Genomic DNA, 19,958 nt, shown 5'->3' with positions numbered 1-19,958 from the left:
ACATTTGGGCAAATCGTGAAGGAGACATTTGCATTCAAATTCAATTTTTCTGCAAGAATATCGTCAAATCTGTATACTTGGACCTTGATTTAGCTTTCCAAGTATTTGTAGCCATATTATAAGTTCAACATTTGCAAACAACCAGTTTTCATAACTTCATAACTCTGAATATCCTCATAATCATTGTCCAAAATGAAAATCATGCTGTTGCACAAGGTTAATACCTACATTTTACGACATAGCCAAAAGCTGGGCAACCATGTAAATCTAGCTAGCTTTGTTGGACCCTGATTGGTGCATATTTGACAAAGATACAGCCTTTCAAGTGAATTACCGCCTACGTCATCGGCGTGCCATGTAGGCTTCGCTCTCTGACCAAATATGGTGTCCTATAGGATATACTACAAACCCTAATGAAAGAGTGAAGTCTTGTTACCTTCTAGGATCTCTGAGGAATAGATACAAACGTGATTTGACTCGTTCAAACAACATTTAGGGTGAGATTTTCACAGATTCCTTTTTTTGCAATTGAACGAGTGGAAATACAAAATCGATCGTGAGTGCTATATGGACCTTTTAGGGAAATGAAAAAGGATTTTATCTAACTAAACGACACTTCATGTTATCTCTGGGACCCTTTGGATGATAAATCAGAGCAATATTTTATAATGTAAGTACACATTTCACCTTCAGAGGTGAATTGATCAAACCTATTGTGTTGAAAAAAGTGTTTTGTTGTTAGTAGCTCTCCTCAAACAAGTATTCGCAGTAATACCATACTGTAAATTGGACAGTAGGGTTATATTAACCTCTCTGCGCACCGAACCCGTTAGCGGGATTAAATTCGACAACATACGGTGATCGCTACATAAATAGTCATATTAAACATTCATGAAAATACAAGTGTCTCACATGGGTCGAAAGCCTAGAATCTTGCTAATCCAACTGCGTTGGTGGGCAGTATTTTCACTTTTGGAAAAATAATGTTCCTGTAGTAAACGGGATATTTTGTCAGGACAAGATGCTAGAATATGCATATAATTGACAGCTTAGGATAGAAAACACTCTAAAGTTTCCAAAACTGTACAAATATTGTCTGTGAGTATAACAGAACTGATATTGCAGGCGAAAGCCTGAGAAAAATCTAATCTGGAAGTGACTCATCTTTTGAAAGCTCTGCGTTCCAATGCGTCCCTATTGAGCAGTGAATGGGCTATCAACCAGATTACTTTTTCTCCGTACTCCCCAAGGTGTCTACAGCATTGTGACGTAGTTTTACGCATTTATGTTGAAGAATCCCCGTAAGCGGCTACATTGCGCAACTGGTCACCTGATAGCTCCCAGAGTGATTCTCGCGTAAAATACAGAGGTAGCCATTATTCCAATCGGTCCTACTGAAAAACCAATTGTCCCGGTGGATATATTATCGAATAGATATTTGAAAAACACCTTGAGCATTGATTATAAACAACGTTTGCCATGTTTCTGTCGATATTATGGAGCTAATTTGGAATATTTTTAGGCGTTTTCGTGACTGCAATTCCCGGAAGATTTCTCAGCCAAACGTGAAGAACAAACGGAGCTATTTCGCCTACAAAAATAATATTTTGGGAAAAAAGGAACATTGGCTATCTAACTGGGAGTCTCGTGAGTGAAAACATCCGAAGCTCATCAAAGGTAAACAATTTCATTTGATTGCTTTTCTGATTTCCGTGACCAAGTTACCTGCTGCTAGCTGGACAAAATGCTATGCTAGGCTATCGATAAACTTACACAAATACTTGTCTAGCTTTGGCTGTAAAAGCATATTTTGAGATAATCTGAGATGACAGGGTGATTAACAAAAGGCTAAGCTGTGTCTCAATATATTTCACTTGTGATTTTCATGAATAGGAATATTTTCTAGGAATATTTATGTCCGTTGCGTTATGCTAATTAGTGTCAGTCGATGATTACGCTCCCTCATGCGGGATGGGGAGTCACTAGAGGTTAAAACCTCTTACAGCTAACCCCCTACCTTTTTCAATTTCCACCTGAAGACATACCCAAATCTAACTGCCTGCAGCTCAGGCCCAGGACCAAGGATATGCATATTATTGGTTTCATTTGAAAGAAAACACTCTGAAGTTTGTGTAAATGTGAATTGAATGTAGGAGAATATAATACAATAGATCTGATTTAGATAATACAATGAAAAAAACATACGTTTTTTCATTTTCATTGTTGTATCATCATCTTTAAAATGAACAAGACAAAACAAACATTCAGATAGGATGATGGGGACCATTTCAGTGAAAAACATAACAGTACTTGTGCAAAGTTTCAGAATGATAACTTCCAAAATGAGTGTGCTACATGACATTTATCATGAAGTCACCCAGGTGTCCCACACAAGTAGCCCAGATGTACCCAAGTGGCCAAATTGGTGAAGTTATACATTTTGAATGGAATAACTATATACAAAATACCAAAATGGTATTCTAACACACCCCCCCCCCCCCAAAAAAAAAAAAAAGAGAAAAAAAAACATGAAAAAATATATATTTACATTTACAAAATAACACTTTCAATATTTGGAAGACCCTCAGTCCTCTACACAATATTGTGCTGCTGATGCCAGGTGTCATAGCAGTCTCTTTCTGCTGTAAAGCAGAGGGTCACCAAGCATGTGGTGCAGGTGATGGGGGACTTCATTTTGCAAAGAACACAGCGATGCCTCAATGCTGTGCCCTTTTGGCCCTGAGGCACATCCATGCCTGCAGAAATAAACTTGGGCAGATGAACACCACTTGTGGCAGGAGCTGGATGAACCAGCTTCAGTGGAGGATGGACAACTTGGCACTGGGGGCTCCCATTCGGAGTCAGTGTCACTGTGAAAGAAAATATTCAGTTAGAATAGTTTCACATATGAGCCCTGTATCAACAGATATAATAAACAGATATATATATAGAGTACAGGGAACATAAGGTTGAATATATTATTATAGACCTGCTAGATCTGCTGTCTCATTTATATTATGACAGACCAGCTAGATCTACTGTCTATTTTATATTATGACAGACCAGCTAGATCTACTGATTTATTATATTACAACAGACCAGCTGTATCTACTGTCTCCATTTCACTTTGGCCATTGTTGTGGGCCTGCCCTCCCATCAACAGCCTCAAATAGGCTATTTCATTTCACAAATAATGTTTTAAATTATTAATTTCAAACAACGGCATTAGCATGAGAAGAACTTACCAGTCCAAAACGATGTCCTCTCCGTTCAAAAATCTTTCCTAAATTTGGGAATCGCTAAATGAATCGTCCTCCAACAATCTCTGTCTCACTTTCCCGATCAATTTCTGTATTTCTGTACATCTAGACTTAGATTTAGCTTTCCCTGACTTAGTCGCCATACTGATTGATATATAAACAGCTGAAGATGCGCTTTAGCAAAACAATGCTGTGCGTAGCATGCGTGGCTCCTTCCGGTATGAATCTTCAATGGCGAATGACCCTCTTTACGCCGGAGTTTACTACATGGGTTGGTCTTCCAACACATAAACATTACATTTACATTTACCTCAGCTCATTGGCTATCTACCCAGCTAGATTTCAAGACGATCAGTGGTCACTGGGTTAAAAAAATTCAATCAACGAAACAGCGGTCTTCTCATTGGTGCACAATGATGTCATTACTTGTTGTCTTCAAATCGGTTTCTTTCAGTCAATCCCGCGAAATGACCCATCAGGTTTGGTTGTGTTACAAACAAACCAGTTGATTGCAATGAAACCAAACATGACTGGAAAAATCACATTTAGTGTGTGTATTTACATCGAATGTGTCGTTGAAAATGGAATGAGACGGAATTCACGACACAAGTGGTTCACAAAATGTTTTGTGTTAGGCTATAAAAATTGATTTTATCAAACAAAAGACCATTCATTGAGTAACAATGAGCATTGGGATTGCAAACAGAGGAAGATCGTCAAAGGTAAACAAGTTTTTTTTATTGCAATTTTTGATGTTACGCCTGTGCTGGTTGAAATAGTTATTTTTTAATGGGGCTTTGTTCTCAGATAATCCCATCGTATTCTTTCCCAGTAAATCCTTTTTTAACAAGAATTATGTACCGACGTGTTGTTTCTCTAAAATCTGCAATCCTGGCATAACGCGCTGCATGAGTTACAACTGTCCCGTTAACAGAACTCCGATCCTTAAAATCAATATTTTTATAACCTGCAGGAATATTTTCTTACTTCTATAGGTGGATTGGTTCATAGCTTTCACATATGTACCTAACTATTTTAAACCATTGCATATCCTTAACTTATATACTTATTATTATTTATCTCAGGCTCACACAAAGCCATCATGATCACCCACACAGGATTGATCAAATACTCACTCAGAACATTACTAAATAGCCATCCACACAGGATTGGTCAGACCACTCACAGAGAACATAATTGAAAGGTTACCCACACAGAGTCAACCTACCGCGTCCACACAGAATGCTTTTATAAAACACTCACACAGAGAATCCCAGGGCATACCTGGCTAGCATATTTAAAATAATTGGATTTCACCATTTCTGAGGGTCACTTAGACACTTTTCAGAACAAGGTTTTTCTTTCTCCGGTAGGACTTCACCAAGTACTGTGTTTCACACAGAACCCACAGTCACCCTGGCCCCTCGCCCCTACAGACCGCATCAATCCCCACTATGATCATTTCAGTGTTAAGATGGCTCTAAGTCGCCTGCAACCAACCAATGATAGGTGTCTTTGAGTCGACTAACTTTCAGATCATCCTCCACTGACTCAGCACTGTTTACGCCTTCAACGTGCCCCCTCGCACAGGAATACACACTCAGAGCCTACGTAACAGAGGCTTTTCTTAAAAACTTGACTTTGCGTGTTTCGCTGAATTCTTACTTTAAAAAAAATAACATTTGATTTGATACTATAACCTAGGAAGAGAGTGTATCATGTACATTCATCTAGTTAATAGATGTTCTAGGAAAAGGGAAACACTTTTTTTTGTCCCTGATAGGTCAGCACAATATCTGATGTCATATTCTTCTTACCATTGTGAGGTATGAGCTCCCATTTGAGGTCTAGATTCATCAACAGTTCAGACAATGTGTTCTATGCTGCACCGTTCTGTCCTTCCTTCGGGGGAGTGTGTGTGTGTGTGCATTCATGTGTGTGGGTGGATCGGAGGGTCAGTAGAGGATGAGAGATTTTTAAAGAGTGTGGTTTTGTTGACAGAAAATGGAAACAATTTGATTGTTGCTGGTCTCAGACCCCACCCCAGTCTGTATTTCCATAAACCCCTCCTTGGGACACCAGAGCACCATCCAATTACCAGTTGAATTAAAACGTCCAAATGTAAATGAACACCGCTGGCCGGCTCTCTGCTGTGCTGCTCTAAAGGACATTTCAGAAACATGCCGCTGCTCTCGCTCTCTGTCTTTCTCTCTGTCTCTCTCTCCCTCTCTCGCTCTCTCATTCTATGTCTGTCTCTCTCTCACTCTGTGTCTCTCTCGGTGTCTCTCTCGCTTTTTGTTTACAAGCAAATGTGAAGACGCAAATACATTATTTGAAGAGGTTAAAAACAGACAGCAGAACTTGTTATTCAACTACTGTTGTCAGTATCAACAATTTGACAGCAACAAAATAAATTAACAGGATCCACTAAGGTCCTCGATTTCTATCCCACCCACCGGGCTGTATTGGGTTGTTGGTGTCTTAATGAAAGGGAATCACCATGGTGTGTAAATAATACCTTTTTATGAGGCAAATTAGCGCAGCTGGCAGCTTAGTCTCTGTGTGTATGTAGTAGTTAGGGTAAAGGGCTCTGTTCATTGTCTGAGATAGAAAACAATAAGGAACTCACAGGGATATCATGTGTGTGTGTGCATTTTTTTCAACATGGAAAAGGACAAATAAACGTAGCCAGTCTTTTTGAGATAGGTGTATCTGCCAACACACTGTTGACAACAGTAGCACAATGGCATAGGGGCTACATTTGGAACATAGTCACAATTCACACTGAGCAGGTGTTTAGGCAGGTACTAGTATGTACCACTCAGGGACTGGATTTAGTTCACTTAATACCCCCCTACTACCCCTTCAGCCTCCCTCCTCCACATGCCTTGTGCGTGCCCATGTGAGAAAAGCCCCTCTCTCTTTACCCCATATTTACCCCAGCACTCCAAAATGATTGACTCTTCTCTTTTCTTCTCCTCTCCTCTCCTCTCCTCTCTTTTTCTCTTTTTCTCTTTTGTTTCCAGCAGCTGTGATAGGGATAGATAGGGAGCGTGTGTGTGTGCGTGCGTGTGTGTGTGTGCGTGCGTGCACGCGCATGTGTATGTTTGGAAAGTTGTTGGTGGTGGTGGTGGTGGGGGGGGGGGGGGGGGGGTGTATAAGGAGGCTGGATGGCATGAGAAATGAGAAGGACTTGTCACCTTGGTCCATGTGAAATAAGTTGCGTAGCTGCGAATACATATGGGTCATTCCTCCCCTGCTTTGACACTAGAGTGCGACACTAGAGTGTGACTTCACTGACATGTCAACAGCTCTAATGGTGCTATGCATTCTCACCGTTCTGGAGTAGAGCTTTATTACATTCTTGTTTTTTACTATATTTAGTGTATGCTCGTCTTTTGGCAACAGGGTTTTCCTGTTATGAATTTGGATAAAGTAGAATAGGTTTCATTGTGTCTTAGAGTGGTATGCAAGTGTGTGTAGACAGCTTGCATGGACTCGGCTGCCCAGCAACAAGTGTAGATTTGACTGTGCACAGTGATACAGTGTGTGTGTGAGGACCTGTAGTGCGAGTTAGTCTAGAGGGCTTTAGAGTCCGGGGATCACTCAGACTCTGAGAGCAACTGGGCAGACAAATCCTCGGAAGAAGAGGATATTGATTATACAGAGTAAAACTGGTTATACTTTTGTTACCATAACCTGTCGCTAATGTCCATGTATTTGTCAAAACAAAGCTTTATAATTACATGATGAAATGTTTCTATGGGAAAGTCTTGTGTTTTTTAATGTATCAAATGTCTTTCGGTGGAATATGATTATATTGATTGTAAAGCTGTTTTTTTTAATGATTTATCAACATTAGGAACAAATTGTTTTTATTGTTTACTAACTATATTTCATTTTAAGCACAAACCAAGTCATTAATGTTTGATCAAATAAAATGCTCCTGTATTCTGTGTGTTACTAATGATGTATGTGTGTTCCAGGGAGGACATCAGGACAGCAAACGTCATCGCTGCAGAGACCGTGACATGTCTGGTCATTGACAGAGAGTGAGTGTTCAAAACATCCTCAGTACCTACTTTTGTATTCTGAAATGCTTTTGATAATTTGGTCTACAATATCACATAGCAAATGTCATTTTGCAGACACTGTTATCTAAAGTGACTTACAGTCATGCGTGCATACATTTTTTTGTATCAGTGGCCCTGGGAATCAAACCCACAATCCTGACATTGCCAACACCATGCTCTACCAACTGAGCCATACAGGACCACTTATTGAATTAATCACATTATTTCAAAATAAATTAATGTTGATCTACAAGATATGTACAGGAAGTGGCATTATTCCTTGAGAGTCTAAGCTGTGGGGGTTCTACTAAGCGAACATATGGAATTAAGATGGTCGTACCATTTATCTATTTGTTCTTGAATTTTAGGACCCTTTAGGTATCATTTAAAAAAAAGAATTAAAACATTATTTGATGAAACATTGAATTTGGCCTTACTGCTAATATCCAATAGATATGTATTGCATAACAGATTCATCCATGGAAAAGCATATAGTCAACGTTTTTTTGTGTCCTATATCTGAGAGATATAAGAAAGATCAGGATTATTTTTTTTACCCATATAAAAAAACAATAATTGGGACACTAAACTACATCCATGTATACTGTACTCTATCCATTTTTTAAACAGGAACCGGGCTACCATCTGAAGAGTCTTGTGAGGCTTGTGGGCACCCTAGGTCCAAATATGTTCGTGAGAGTCTCACCTTTCCATAGAGGGGTCATTTTAGTGTTTAGCCCAAACTTTGCGGACGCTACAGGCGTTTTCGTGAAAAGACAGTCTCTCGGGATGTCTCATGGTCTGAACAATGCAATAGCTTGGCCACCTTCCATGCAGATGCGGAAGGCCGCCATTAGCGGATGTGGTAGATTGAGATGCAGCCCATGTAAAAAATAATCTTTAGTTTAAACCGATGGATTTTGCTGGGGATTTTTTTATGATGCTAATTACATTTTCCCGCGGGTGTGCAGGCGTTGGATTTAAGTTAAACAAGGTCTCATTTTTAAATCATGGTCTGTCATTGTGTCACCACTAACATCATGCAGTATATGAGTTTGCTGTAATGCAAGAGCAAGGCTGGGTGGTATCAGTTGAGCCCCTGTAATGGAGCAGGCCATCTGAATGAGAGTGGTGATTATGTTCTGTCTCTCTGTCTGTGACTCCAAATGCTCTCTCACCTCAGATAGCCAGCTTACCATATATGTTACCCAGAACTGGTTGGGTTTGGAGCCAGAGTGAGAAAGAGGTTACGGGTGGCAGGCAGCCTGCTATTTTTCTGGAAAGAAGGAGAGGGAAGAGAGGGAAGAAAAGAGAAAAAGAATGAGAGTCAGGTTATAATGGTGAGAAGGAAATTCCAGCACAGATGTGCGTGCTTGCATGCGTGTGCGCTCGTGTGTGTATTTTTGGGAAGAAGATTTAACCTTGTCAGCCAGGGTTGTCAGCTGGTGTTTCAGCTGTAAATATCAATATTATAAATATTATGCATCATTTTCATATTCATGTGTATTAGCTTAATGATTTATGGGTCTCGGCGTTCAAGCACATCCAAATAGAGATGATATGTGTAGGGAATCTGGTTATTATAAAGTAAACAGATGGTCTTGGGGTCTTGTAAAGTGAGACCAAGTGGTTATCACTTCAAACAACAATCTTATAAAGGTTTATTAAACATTCATAAAGGTTTCATAAATATGCAATACACTGCTGCACTAGATGAGTCATATGGAGAATAAGTGTCTAGGGATATCTATAGATACCTGCTTATTAAGTATGTGCTATCAATCACAAATATCAAAGGGCTGTTATGCCACAGTTAATGAACCAAAACACCAATTAGCAATGTTTTTGTCATTTAGACAACTGGCGTGATTACTTAAAGAGACAACAATACATACAGTATATATCAAGATATAACAGCTTCTTCAATGGAATGGGATCAATGTCTTGAACACATATAACATTTCTCACAAACACTGTTTCAATTCCTGTGCTGCAGCTCGTTCAAGCACCTGATTGGAGGGTTGGAGGAGGTGTCCAGTAAAGGCTGTGAGGATGCTGAGGTCAAGGCGAGGTAAATCACATTTATTTACTCATTTTGATAGCTGGCTTTACTTGGCTTTGAGGTTTGGTCGACCTAAGGTCTGTTACATAACAACGCAATTCTCTGGTGACAGACCAGGAAGTGAAAGTTGTGACCTCTACCGCACCCCTTGGAGGAACCAATATGTTATCTGTAACCGTGGAAGCAGGAGCATAGCACCAGACACCAGGCACCCTAGTAAAGGGGCTGTGGTGTGTTGTTGTTGGCATAAAGGGATGCCAGCTCAGAACAGGGTAATCTTGTGAGACAAGATGAGGAGAAACACAAACCGTGGTTTAAACCATAAACTGTGGATTAAACATGGTTTCATGACAGCTTTGGGAACTCTTTTGGTAGTATTTCGTTCTTTGTTGAAAGTCAGTATGGGATGTTTAAATCTGTTGTTGTAAACCTTACATACAGTTATTTCAGGATACATGGCTTTGTGTACCTCATAGTGTATGGTACATTTGAAATGTCAGCCTCTCAAACTGACATTTATTTTTGGGGGAAGTATAAATCAAAATAACGGTTCACTGTTATGCTTACTTCCTGGAAAAAAGGATGATAATGGAGAGAGAGACTTGTGTTGGTCACTGCCATGAGGCCTCCGTTTGAGACTGACAGTGAATGGAGTCTGTCCTGGAACCTACTGGACAATATGTTGTATCGTGTTCAATATGATACATTGTTAATGTCTTTCAGAATAATTCCATCCCAGGTTGTGCAGTTGGACTGAAGGTTATTGTATACAATACAAAATGTTGTGTTCTATTGTTGTATCTCATAAAGGATCTCATCTATCAAAAGGAATTTGTCTAGAAACAGAAACAGGGGGGTGCATGTATTTGTTTCATCACACTTGTATAGAATAACTAATTGTTTTTCAGAATATCTGCAATTCTATGCAATTCTACACATGTTAATGATATTATTCTTACTTTTATTCTCAACTGCAGAAATAATAGTTTGGTTTAGCTGTTGCAGTCTTTTACCTGTGATGGTAATGGTACAAGTCTGCCATCTAGTGGCCATTAACTAGTTTTACAACATCAAATGAGCTATTGACTGAGGTAGGGCTGAATTGAGCTATAACGCATCCCTCCTCAGGGCACTTGGTCAGGAAAAATTCCTGGCCTCAACCATCACCCCTTGACTTGTGACACTCTTGACAGGGAGAGGGGACAACTGGGTAGTTCTACCTCAAAAAACACAAGGAAGAGGATTTTGACAACCACCATCTCAGATTGTTCTGAAATAGCTTGCTGCAACATTATTTTGTTGAAATTAAATTTGATCTCTGGAAAATAAAGCTCATTGATTACATCCAAATTGGCCATTTTAATTTATAGGATTCAGAGCATGTTCAAACAATATAGAAATAAAAATAAAATGTTCAACCTTTCTTTGACTAGGCAAGTCAGTTAAAAACAAATTCTTATTTACAATGATAGCCTACCCCGGCCAAACCCTCCCTTCATTAACCCGGACGACTCTGGGCCAATTGTGCTCTGCCCTATGCGACTCCCAATCATGGGAGGTTGTAATACAGCCCGGGATCGAACACGGGTCTGTAGTGACGTCTCTAGCACTGTGATGCAGTGCGTTAGACCACGACGACACTCAGGATCCATACAAGTAGTATGGAGCTGCAGCTCAGAGTAGTGTTTCAGCATCCTATGTAATGTATTCCCAGTGAATTTGGTTATGTTTTTCCCCCTGTTCAGAGAAATTAGTAATTAAAGTTGTTGGGTTTATATCCCATCCTACATCCTGATATTACCTGGTTTGTCTGACCACTAGATGGTGCTGATCCTGCTATTAAGTGATTTTTTTTTAAAGAATCCCCCCCAAACACCTCAATGTTTAAGGGATAGTTCACCCAAATTACAAAATGATATTGGTTTACTAACCTTGTAAGCAGACTATTGACAAGGTATGACAGCAACCTATGCGCTGTTTTTTTTGGTCACTGTTTCAGATGCTAACTTTTTAGCACTTGTAGCACAAATCCAATGCAAGTCAATGGTACCTACTGTATATTAGCATTTTCACGCTTCATGTTCAAATCATCCTAAAGTATCTTAAAATGCATTTTGTAACTCAATTAATGTTACTTATAGATGATTTGGATATGAAGCCTGAAAATGCTAATATAGGTACCATTTGAAACAGTGGGGAAGTGAACAAAACCAACGCATGGGTTGCTGTAATACCTTGTCCATAGACTTCTTACATGGTAAGGAAATAATATGCAATTTTAAATTTCAGTGAAAAATCCCTTTAACATTAAAAAGGGGGTGGGGGATTCTTCAAACTATACGTTTTGTATCACCTAATAGCAGGAACAGCACCATCTAATGGTCAGGCGAACCTGGTAATATCAGGATGTAGGATGGGACAGAAACCCAACATATTCAATGATTAATTTCTCTGAACATGGGAAAAAAACAAATTCACAATGAATAAGGACCATTTCTTTGGATTCCTAATGTCTTACTCATTGTTAGATGTTTTTTGTTGGTCCAAATAGGATGTTAGGTACTATATTTATTGAAAATGATATGAATCCTCTAAATTCAAATGACAATTTTGTGTGCAATCAATTAGCTTAATTTCTCAGGGAACAGAGACCGAAGGTGTTGAAGATCCTCTGGCTTGGTTGACCCAGAAACCTTTAATCCTGAGGGCTCAGGCCTATATCTGTACTGATTCTCCCAATCACACCATTGAGCGGATAAGGTCCACTGGATTAAACAATAAACAAGAGAAGACACTGGGAGTTGGGGATATCGGCGACTGGGCATGTGGAAAATGGCCCTGTGTCTTGGATGAGTGGAGGGTGACAGTTCAATTGAATTAACATGTCCTTGTCTTTCCCTGCAGGTACGAAGCAGAGAATTCTTTCTTCTCCAACCTCAATCTGGTTGACTTCAACATCATCGACACACTGGGGGTTGGTGGCTTTGGCCGTGTAGAGCTGGTAGGAACCACAGCTGCCACTTGCAGGTCTCCTGACCTAATATCAAGCTCTAGCTTTACGAAAGGTGCCTTGTATAGACTTGTGTTGAATGTTGAATAAACTGTCATTTGAACTTCCTCTGCCGGTTTTCCACTTGGGTGGTCCTTATGCAAAAAATATTAGACAAAATATCCACAGAAAAGTATAATTAAACCAACTTTTTTGAATGCTGGTACTGCCATTGAGATCTCTGTTACCTGGCACATGCGCAAAACCGTGCAAACACCTGCATGAGCTTGATTAGTATACATGCATCGCAAGCATATATTTACAATGTGTGTGTCTACCTCAGGTGAACAAACAAACTGTGGGAGATCTGTATTTAGAAGTCGGTTTAATGACACTTTCCTGTGGATATTTTGTTTCACATTTCCATCGGCATAACGACGGATTTAGTGGACAAATGGCAAAGTTAAAATTAAGTTTATTGAACATTCTGACTTGTAAAGGGATTGTTCACTCTTCTGGAATCTACTTTAGTGATGAGTGTGGGGCATTCACACTCGGAAGCGTAAGAGGCTAAGCTGCCACTTACAGTGCCATTGGAAAGTATTCAGACCCCTTGACTTTTCCACATTTTGTTACGTTACAGCCTTATTCTAAAATTTATTACATGTATCTTTTTCCCTCATCAACACAATCAACACAATCTACACAATACCCCATAATGACAAAGCAAAACAGGGTTTTAGAAATGTTTGCTAGTTTATAGAATATAGAAAACTGAAATATGACATTTACATAAGTATTTAGACCCTTTACTCAGTACTTTATTGAAGCACCTTTAGCAGCGATTAAAGCATCGAATCTTCTTGGGTATGACGCTACAAGCTTGGCACACATGTATTTGGGGTGCTGACAATGATCATGTGTCCAGCTCTGTCAGAGTGACCATCTGGTTCTTGGTCACCTCCCTGACCAAGGCCCTTCTCCCCCGATTGCACAGTTTGGTCGGGCGGCCAGCTCTAGGAAGGGTCTTGGTGGTTCCAAACTTCTTCCATTTAAGAACGATGGAGGCCACTGTGTTCTTGTGGACCTTCATTTTTTTGCCGTCCCTTCCCCAGATCTGTGCCTCGACACAATCCTGTCTCCATGGACAATTCCTTCAACCTCATGGCTTGGTTTTTGCTATGACATGCGCTGTCAACTGTGGGACCTTATATAGACAGGTGTGTGCCTTTCAAAATCATGTTCAATCAATTGAATTTACCACAGGTGGACTACAATGAAGTTGTAGAATCATCTCAAGGATGATCAATGGAAACAGGATGCACCTGAGCTCAACTTAGAGTCTGAATACTTATGTAAATAAGGTATTTCTAACAACCTGTTTTCACTTTGTCATTATGGGGTACTGTGTGTAGATTGCTGAGGAAAAACATCTATTTAATCCATTTTAGAATAAGGCTGTAACATAACAAAATGTGGAAAAAGTCAAGGGGTCTGAATCCTTTCTGAAGGCACTGTATATTATATTGCATTGATGTTTAATTTAACCATTGCTTAGAGCTGACAGAGCTCTCCTCTCTCCTGTGTCGACAGGTTCAGCTGAAAAGTGATGAGGTGAAGACGTTTGCCATGAAGATCCTGAAGAAGCGTCACATTGTGGACACGCGACAGCAAGAGCATATCCGCTCTGAGAAACTCATCATGCAGGAGGCCCACTCTGACTTCATTGTCAGGTAGAGACATGCATGCAACGCCTTTCCACAGACACACTTTTAATTCACAGTCAATCCTACAGAGGACACACCCTCTGTGTTTTGTATTCAGACTGTACAGGACGTTTAAGGACAGTAAGTACCTCTACATGCTGATGGAGGCTTGTCTGGGAGGAGAGCTGTGGACCATTCTTAGAGACCGGTGAGCCTTAAATGGTCAATATTTAAACTAATGTCATTGTGCCCATATGTGTTTCAGTGAGACTATGGAAGATCTGGCCGATGTGTGCCTGTTAAAAATGTGACTTATTTTAAAGAGGTAATTGTCACTTCCTTCTCCAGGGGTTCGTTTGAGGATTCAACCACAAGGTTCTACACAGCGTGTGTGGTGGAAGCTTTCGCCTACCTACATTCCAAAGGCATCATCTACAGAGACCTTAAACCAGAGAACCTTATACTGGACCACAAGGGCTATGCCAAGCTAGTAAGAGACACACAACATTGTGGATTCAAAGCTTGATGACCTAAACCTCTAACCCTTTGAACTATTAACACTGCAGGTTACCTCTAAGAATGTATTTCACATGTCCTTTGTATAGGTGGACTTTGGCTTTGCCAAGAAGATCGAGTTTGGGAAGAAAACGTGGACGTTCTGTGGAACACCAGAATACGTGGCACCAGAGATCATTCTGAACAAAGGCCATGACATTTCAGCTGACTACTGGTCTCTAGGAATCCTCATGTTTGAGCTCCTCACCGGCAGGTACAGACAAACCTGATCATCTTAAATGAAAGTGTAAGGTCAGATGTATACATTTGAGTGTCTATCTCCACCTCTGTTTCCAGCCCTCCCTTCTCTGGCCCTGATCCCATGAAGACATATAACATCATCTTGAGGGGCATTGACATGATCGAATTTCCAAAGAAGATCACCAAAAACGCTGCCAACTTAATAAAAAAACTATGCAGGTGAGTCCCGAACCATTTTGTCCACCCTCAACAATTACTGTTTAATGTAATTTAGTGTTAACAAGAGTATGAATGATGATGTGTCCATTTTAGGGACAATCCTTCAGAAAGACTAGGAAACTTGAAAAACGGTGTCAAAGACATCCAAAAGCACAAGTAAGTTCATGGATAGCCATATTGTTCTACTCATCTTCCCACATTTATATATTTAAAGTAACTATTCAGTGTTTCCAGATTTCTATGTGATATGACCTGTAATTAATTACAAGATGAGTTAAAGAGTTTTCCTTCCAAAAAAATAGAAACTAAGTATGTTAAAAAGCAATTTTTCTTTGTTGGAATGGTGTGGGCGTACCCCAGAAAACAGAATGGTGTGGGCGTATACCAGTCTTTAGCAATATTAATGCAAGTAGACAGCTGTTTGGCCAGCTCATCCTCCTCAGGAGAATGACATTATCCTCTATGAGGAAATAGAAAGCATTTTTTAAACGGTCTGTTTGAGATAGAAGTTTGAGGTGGGATTTTATTTTTTTATTTTATTTATGCTTTGTCAGCAACATTATTTTAAAAGGAGAGATTTTCACTGGACAGTTTCTTTAACAATTTCTATACATTTCCAGATGGTTTGAGGGCTTTAACTGGGAAGGTCTAAGGAAAGGAACGCTGACACCCCCTATCATCCCTAATGTAAGTCACAAACCAACATTTCATCAACAAGCTGCTTTCATCAGGGTTTCAAGTGGCTCAATACCCTGTCTTTTTCTGTCAATCAGGTGATATCACCAATGGACACGAGTAACTTTGACAACTTCCCAGAGGACAAGGAAGACCCACCCCCAGATGACAATTCTGGCTGGGACAATGATTTTTAAAATGTCACCCCCACCCCCAAAACCAAATTATCTTATGTCATTGGCCTGGACGCCTACTTCAGGATATAGCTGAATTCTAAAGACTGCGATACAGAGGAAGTGGAGAGGGGAGGAGAGGAAGAGGACAAAAAAAATGCCCTGCGTCAGCAATATGTCTTCGCTACATGTGGCTCTGGGACTAGCATGTAATGACCATAGTACTTTCTCAGGGTTCTCACACATATGCACATGCAAGCAAATACACACACGCACCCGCACGCACGCACGCACACACACACACACACACACACACACACACACACCAAACCAAACGCACACGCACACGCACACACACACACACACACCAAACCAAACCAAACCAAACTCACACACAAACACACAAGGCAAGTCCTGGAGCTAAAACAATGCCTATTTCTTTAGCAGAGAGAGTGTGTGAGAATGAGAGTATGTACAATATACAGCCCAAAATAAAGGAAACACCAACATAAAGTGACTTAATAGGGTGTTGGTCTACAACAAGCCAGAACAGCTTCAATGCACCTTGGCATTGATTCCTCAAGTGTCTGTTGGAGGGATGTGACATCATTCTTCAACAAAAAATGCCATAATATGGGGTTTTGTTGATGATGGTGGAAAATGCTCCAGAATCTCACATAAAGTGTTCAATTGGGTTGAGATCTGGTGACTGAGACAACCATGTCCCGAGTGGCGCAGTGGTCTAAGGCACTGCATCTCAGTGCTAGAGGTGTCACTATAGTCACCCAGGTTAGAAACCAGGCTGTATCACAACCGGACGTGATTGGGAGTCCCATAGGGCGGTGCACAATTGGGCGAGCGTCGTCTGTGTTTGGCCGGTGTAGGCCATCATTGTAAATAAGAATTTGTTCTTAACTGACTTGCCTAGCTAAATAAATAAAAAAATATATAGTTTACATAATTTTCATGCTTGTCAAACCAGTCAATGACCACTCGTGCCCTGTGGATGGGGGCATTGTCATCCTATGGGGGCATAGCCATGGTCTGCAAAATAATGTCCTCCCCAGCATTTATATACATGACCCTAAGCATGACGGGATTTTAATTGCTTAATTATCTCAGGGACCACACCTGTGTGGAAGCACCTGGTTTCAATATACTTTGCATCCTTCATTTACTCAAGTGTTACCATTATTTTGGCAGTAACTTGTATATGAGAGTATGTGAGTGTAAGAACACTACAAGAACCGTTAAAACAAGTCAATTTTAGTATAGGGTGGAAGATTAGTTTTCTGTTGCTGCCACGTAGCTGCACTGCTCCTAAAAGGTTGGACAGACAGACTAGCTGGGCAGGCTGGGTCCATGTTTGGAAGGCTTTCTCTCTGCACCCTGTTTTCTCTAAAGACTCCTATTACTGTAGCTGTTCCACAAGGTTTGGCTTACCTACAGTACAACACTGGTATGTGGGCCTCCTCAATAGGGAAACATGATGTTACCACTGAGTCTGACAAGTCAAACAGGTACCAAGTGCTCATGATGAACCTGAATGTTACTGTTCTTAATATTACTTTTAGACACAGACAGAGTATAGTGCCTTGCAAAAGTATTCATCCACTTGGCGTTATTCCTATTTTGTTGCATTACAACCTGTGGATTTTTATTTGGATTTCATGTCATGGATATACACAAAATAGTCCAAATTGGTGAACTGAAATGAAAAAAATAACTTGTTTAAAAAATAAAAAAATAAAAAATGGAAAAGTGGTGCATGCCCCTTTCACCCCCCTTTCCTATGATTCTCCTAAATAAGATATGGTGCAACCAATTAACTTCAGAGGTCACATAATTAGTTAAATAAAGTCCACCAGTGTGCAATCTAATCTATATACACCTGATCTGAAAGACCCCAGATTCCACAACACCACTAAACAAGGGGCCCCACCAAGCAAGCGGCACCATGAAGACCAAGGAGCTCTCCAAACAGGTCAGGGACAAAGTACAGTACAGATCAGGGTTGGTTTATAAAAAAATATCAGAATCTTTGAACATCCCACGAAGCACTATTAAATCCATTATTCATATTTGGAAAGATTATGGCACCACACCAAACCAGTCAAGAGAGGGCCACCCACCAAAACTCACGGAACAGGCAATGAGGGAATTAATCAGAGAGGCAACAAAGGGACCAAAGATAACCCTGCTGCAAAGCTCCATATCGGAGATTGGAGTATCTGTCCGTAGGACCACTTCAAGATGTACACTCCACAGAGCTGGGCTGTACGGAAGAGTGGCCAGAAAAAATCCATTGCTTAAAGAAGAAAATAAGCAAACACGTTTGGTGTTTGCCAAAAGGCATGTGGGAGACTCTCCAAACATATGGAAGAAGATACTCTGGTCAGATGACACAAAATTGAGCTTTTTGGCCATCAAGTAAAACATTATGTCTGGCGCAAACCCAACACCTCTCATCACCCCGAGAACACCATCTCCACAGTGAAGCATGGTGGTGGCAGCATCATGCTGTGGGGATGTTTTTCATCAGCAGGGACTGGGAAACTTGTCAGAATTGAAGGAATGATGGATGGCGCTAAATACAGGGACATTTTTGAGGGGAAACCTGTATCAGTCTTCCAGAGATTTGAGACTGGGACGGAGGTTCACCTTCCAGCATGACAATGACCCTAAGCATACTCCTAAAGCAACACTGAAGTGGTTTAAGGGGAAACATTTCAATGTCTTGGAATGGCCTAGTCAAAGCCCAGACCTCAATCCAATTGAGAATATGTGGTATGAATTAAAGATTGCTGTACACCAGTGGAAGCCATCCAACTTTAAGGAGCTGGAGCAGTTTTGCATTGAAGAATGGGCAATGATCTAAGTGGTTAGATGTGCCAAGCTCTATAGAGACATACCCCAGGACTTGCAGCTGTAATCACTGCAAAAGATGGCTCTACAATTTATTGACTTTGGGGGAGGGTGAAAAGTTATGCACACTCAAGTTTTCTGTTTTTTTTGTCTTATTTCTTGTTTGTTTCACAATAGAAAATATTTTGCATCTTCAAAGTGGTAGGCATTTGTGTACATTTGTGTAACTGTGCATTTGTGTAAATTTGTGTAACTCAAATGATACAAACCCCCCCAAAATCTATTTTATTTCCAGGTTGTATGGCAACAAAATAGGAAAAATGCCAAGGGGAGTGAATACTTTCGCAAGCCAGTGTATATGTACATATTGTATGAAGTTAAAAATCTCACACATACACAGCTGCTACACCCATCTACTTTAGTCATTCATGTACAATGTATATAACAGCTACTGTACTTACCTTAAAAAACACAATTTCTGTTCTGTGTTTCTGATAAAATTGTGACCTTTCACATATTAATTCCTAATTTCTTGAAAGCAATTTGTAATTACGCAGTTATGAACTAATTTAACCAACAACAATAACTAAGATACTCAGATCAACTTTTATTTCACAGGCATAGGACGAATAGTCAATAAAGATGTAATTTAAACATCCACTACATTTGGTTTATGCTTAGCTACACATCAACCTTATGTATTGCAAATGTCTGACATCCTCATCCTCTGAGTTGCTCTGTCATCATGTAGCTGCTAACCAATCAATATAAATACCATCCCTTCAATTGGGTAAGTCATATTTTCACTCCACAATAGTTTAATTTACCACTTTTAATGGTGGTAAATGCCTTCAGTGCTGTCGTTTCTACTGTACTGTAAATATAGGTGCTGTATTAAATATGAATGGATACAATATTATGAGCACTGTATATTGTTTTTGTGTATTGATATTTAAGTGCTGGATTACATTGTAATGCACTTGCTTTATTTCTTTAGGAGAATTGTGTTCTTTTGATCATCTGTTTAAAAACTTCTCAGGGCTAGGCCCCTTTTTTCTCAATTTCCGCCTGAATGACCTGCTCAAAGTAAACTGCTTGTTGTTCAGGCCCTGAAACCAGGATATGCATATAATTGATAACATTGGACAGGAAACACTTTGAAGTTTGTAGAAATGTTAAA

General features: G+C 40.0%; 1 protein-coding gene across 3 annotated transcripts in view; it reads left to right on the top strand.

The window, feature by feature from the left end:
• LOC110502467 (cGMP-dependent protein kinase 1) overlaps window positions 1-19,697 on the top strand; it is a 183,143-nt gene extending 163,446 nt beyond the window's left edge. For all 3 annotated transcript variants that reach the window (XM_090216934.1, XM_021580501.3, XM_021580500.3), the window contains exons 8-18: window positions 7,247-7,312; window positions 9,330-9,404; window positions 12,300-12,396; window positions 13,978-14,117; window positions 14,209-14,298; window positions 14,439-14,580; window positions 14,696-14,859; window positions 14,943-15,065; window positions 15,159-15,221; window positions 15,686-15,752; window positions 15,839-19,697. In XM_090216934.1, coding sequence (XP_090073060.1) covers window positions 7,247-7,312; window positions 9,330-9,404; window positions 12,300-12,396; window positions 13,978-14,117; window positions 14,209-14,298; window positions 14,439-14,580; window positions 14,696-14,859; window positions 14,943-15,065; window positions 15,159-15,221; window positions 15,686-15,752; window positions 15,839-15,937 — 1,126 coding nt within the window. In that variant the 3' untranslated portion in view covers window positions 15,938-19,697. The remainder of the gene's footprint in view (window positions 1-7,246; window positions 7,313-9,329; window positions 9,405-12,299; window positions 12,397-13,977; window positions 14,118-14,208; window positions 14,299-14,438; window positions 14,581-14,695; window positions 14,860-14,942; window positions 15,066-15,158; window positions 15,222-15,685; window positions 15,753-15,838) is intronic.
• Window positions 19,698-19,958: the final 261 nt, after the last annotated feature.

The sequence above is a fragment of the Oncorhynchus mykiss genome, chromosome 23 (genome assembly GCF_057628025.1).
Source record: "Oncorhynchus mykiss isolate SJ-2025 chromosome 23, ASM5762802v1, whole genome shotgun sequence".
In the NCBI taxonomy this organism is placed as follows: Eukaryota; Metazoa; Chordata; class Actinopteri; order Salmoniformes; family Salmonidae; genus Oncorhynchus; species Oncorhynchus mykiss.
The sequence above is the reverse complement of the archived record's forward strand: the minus strand, read 5'-3'. Positions and strand labels throughout refer to the sequence as shown.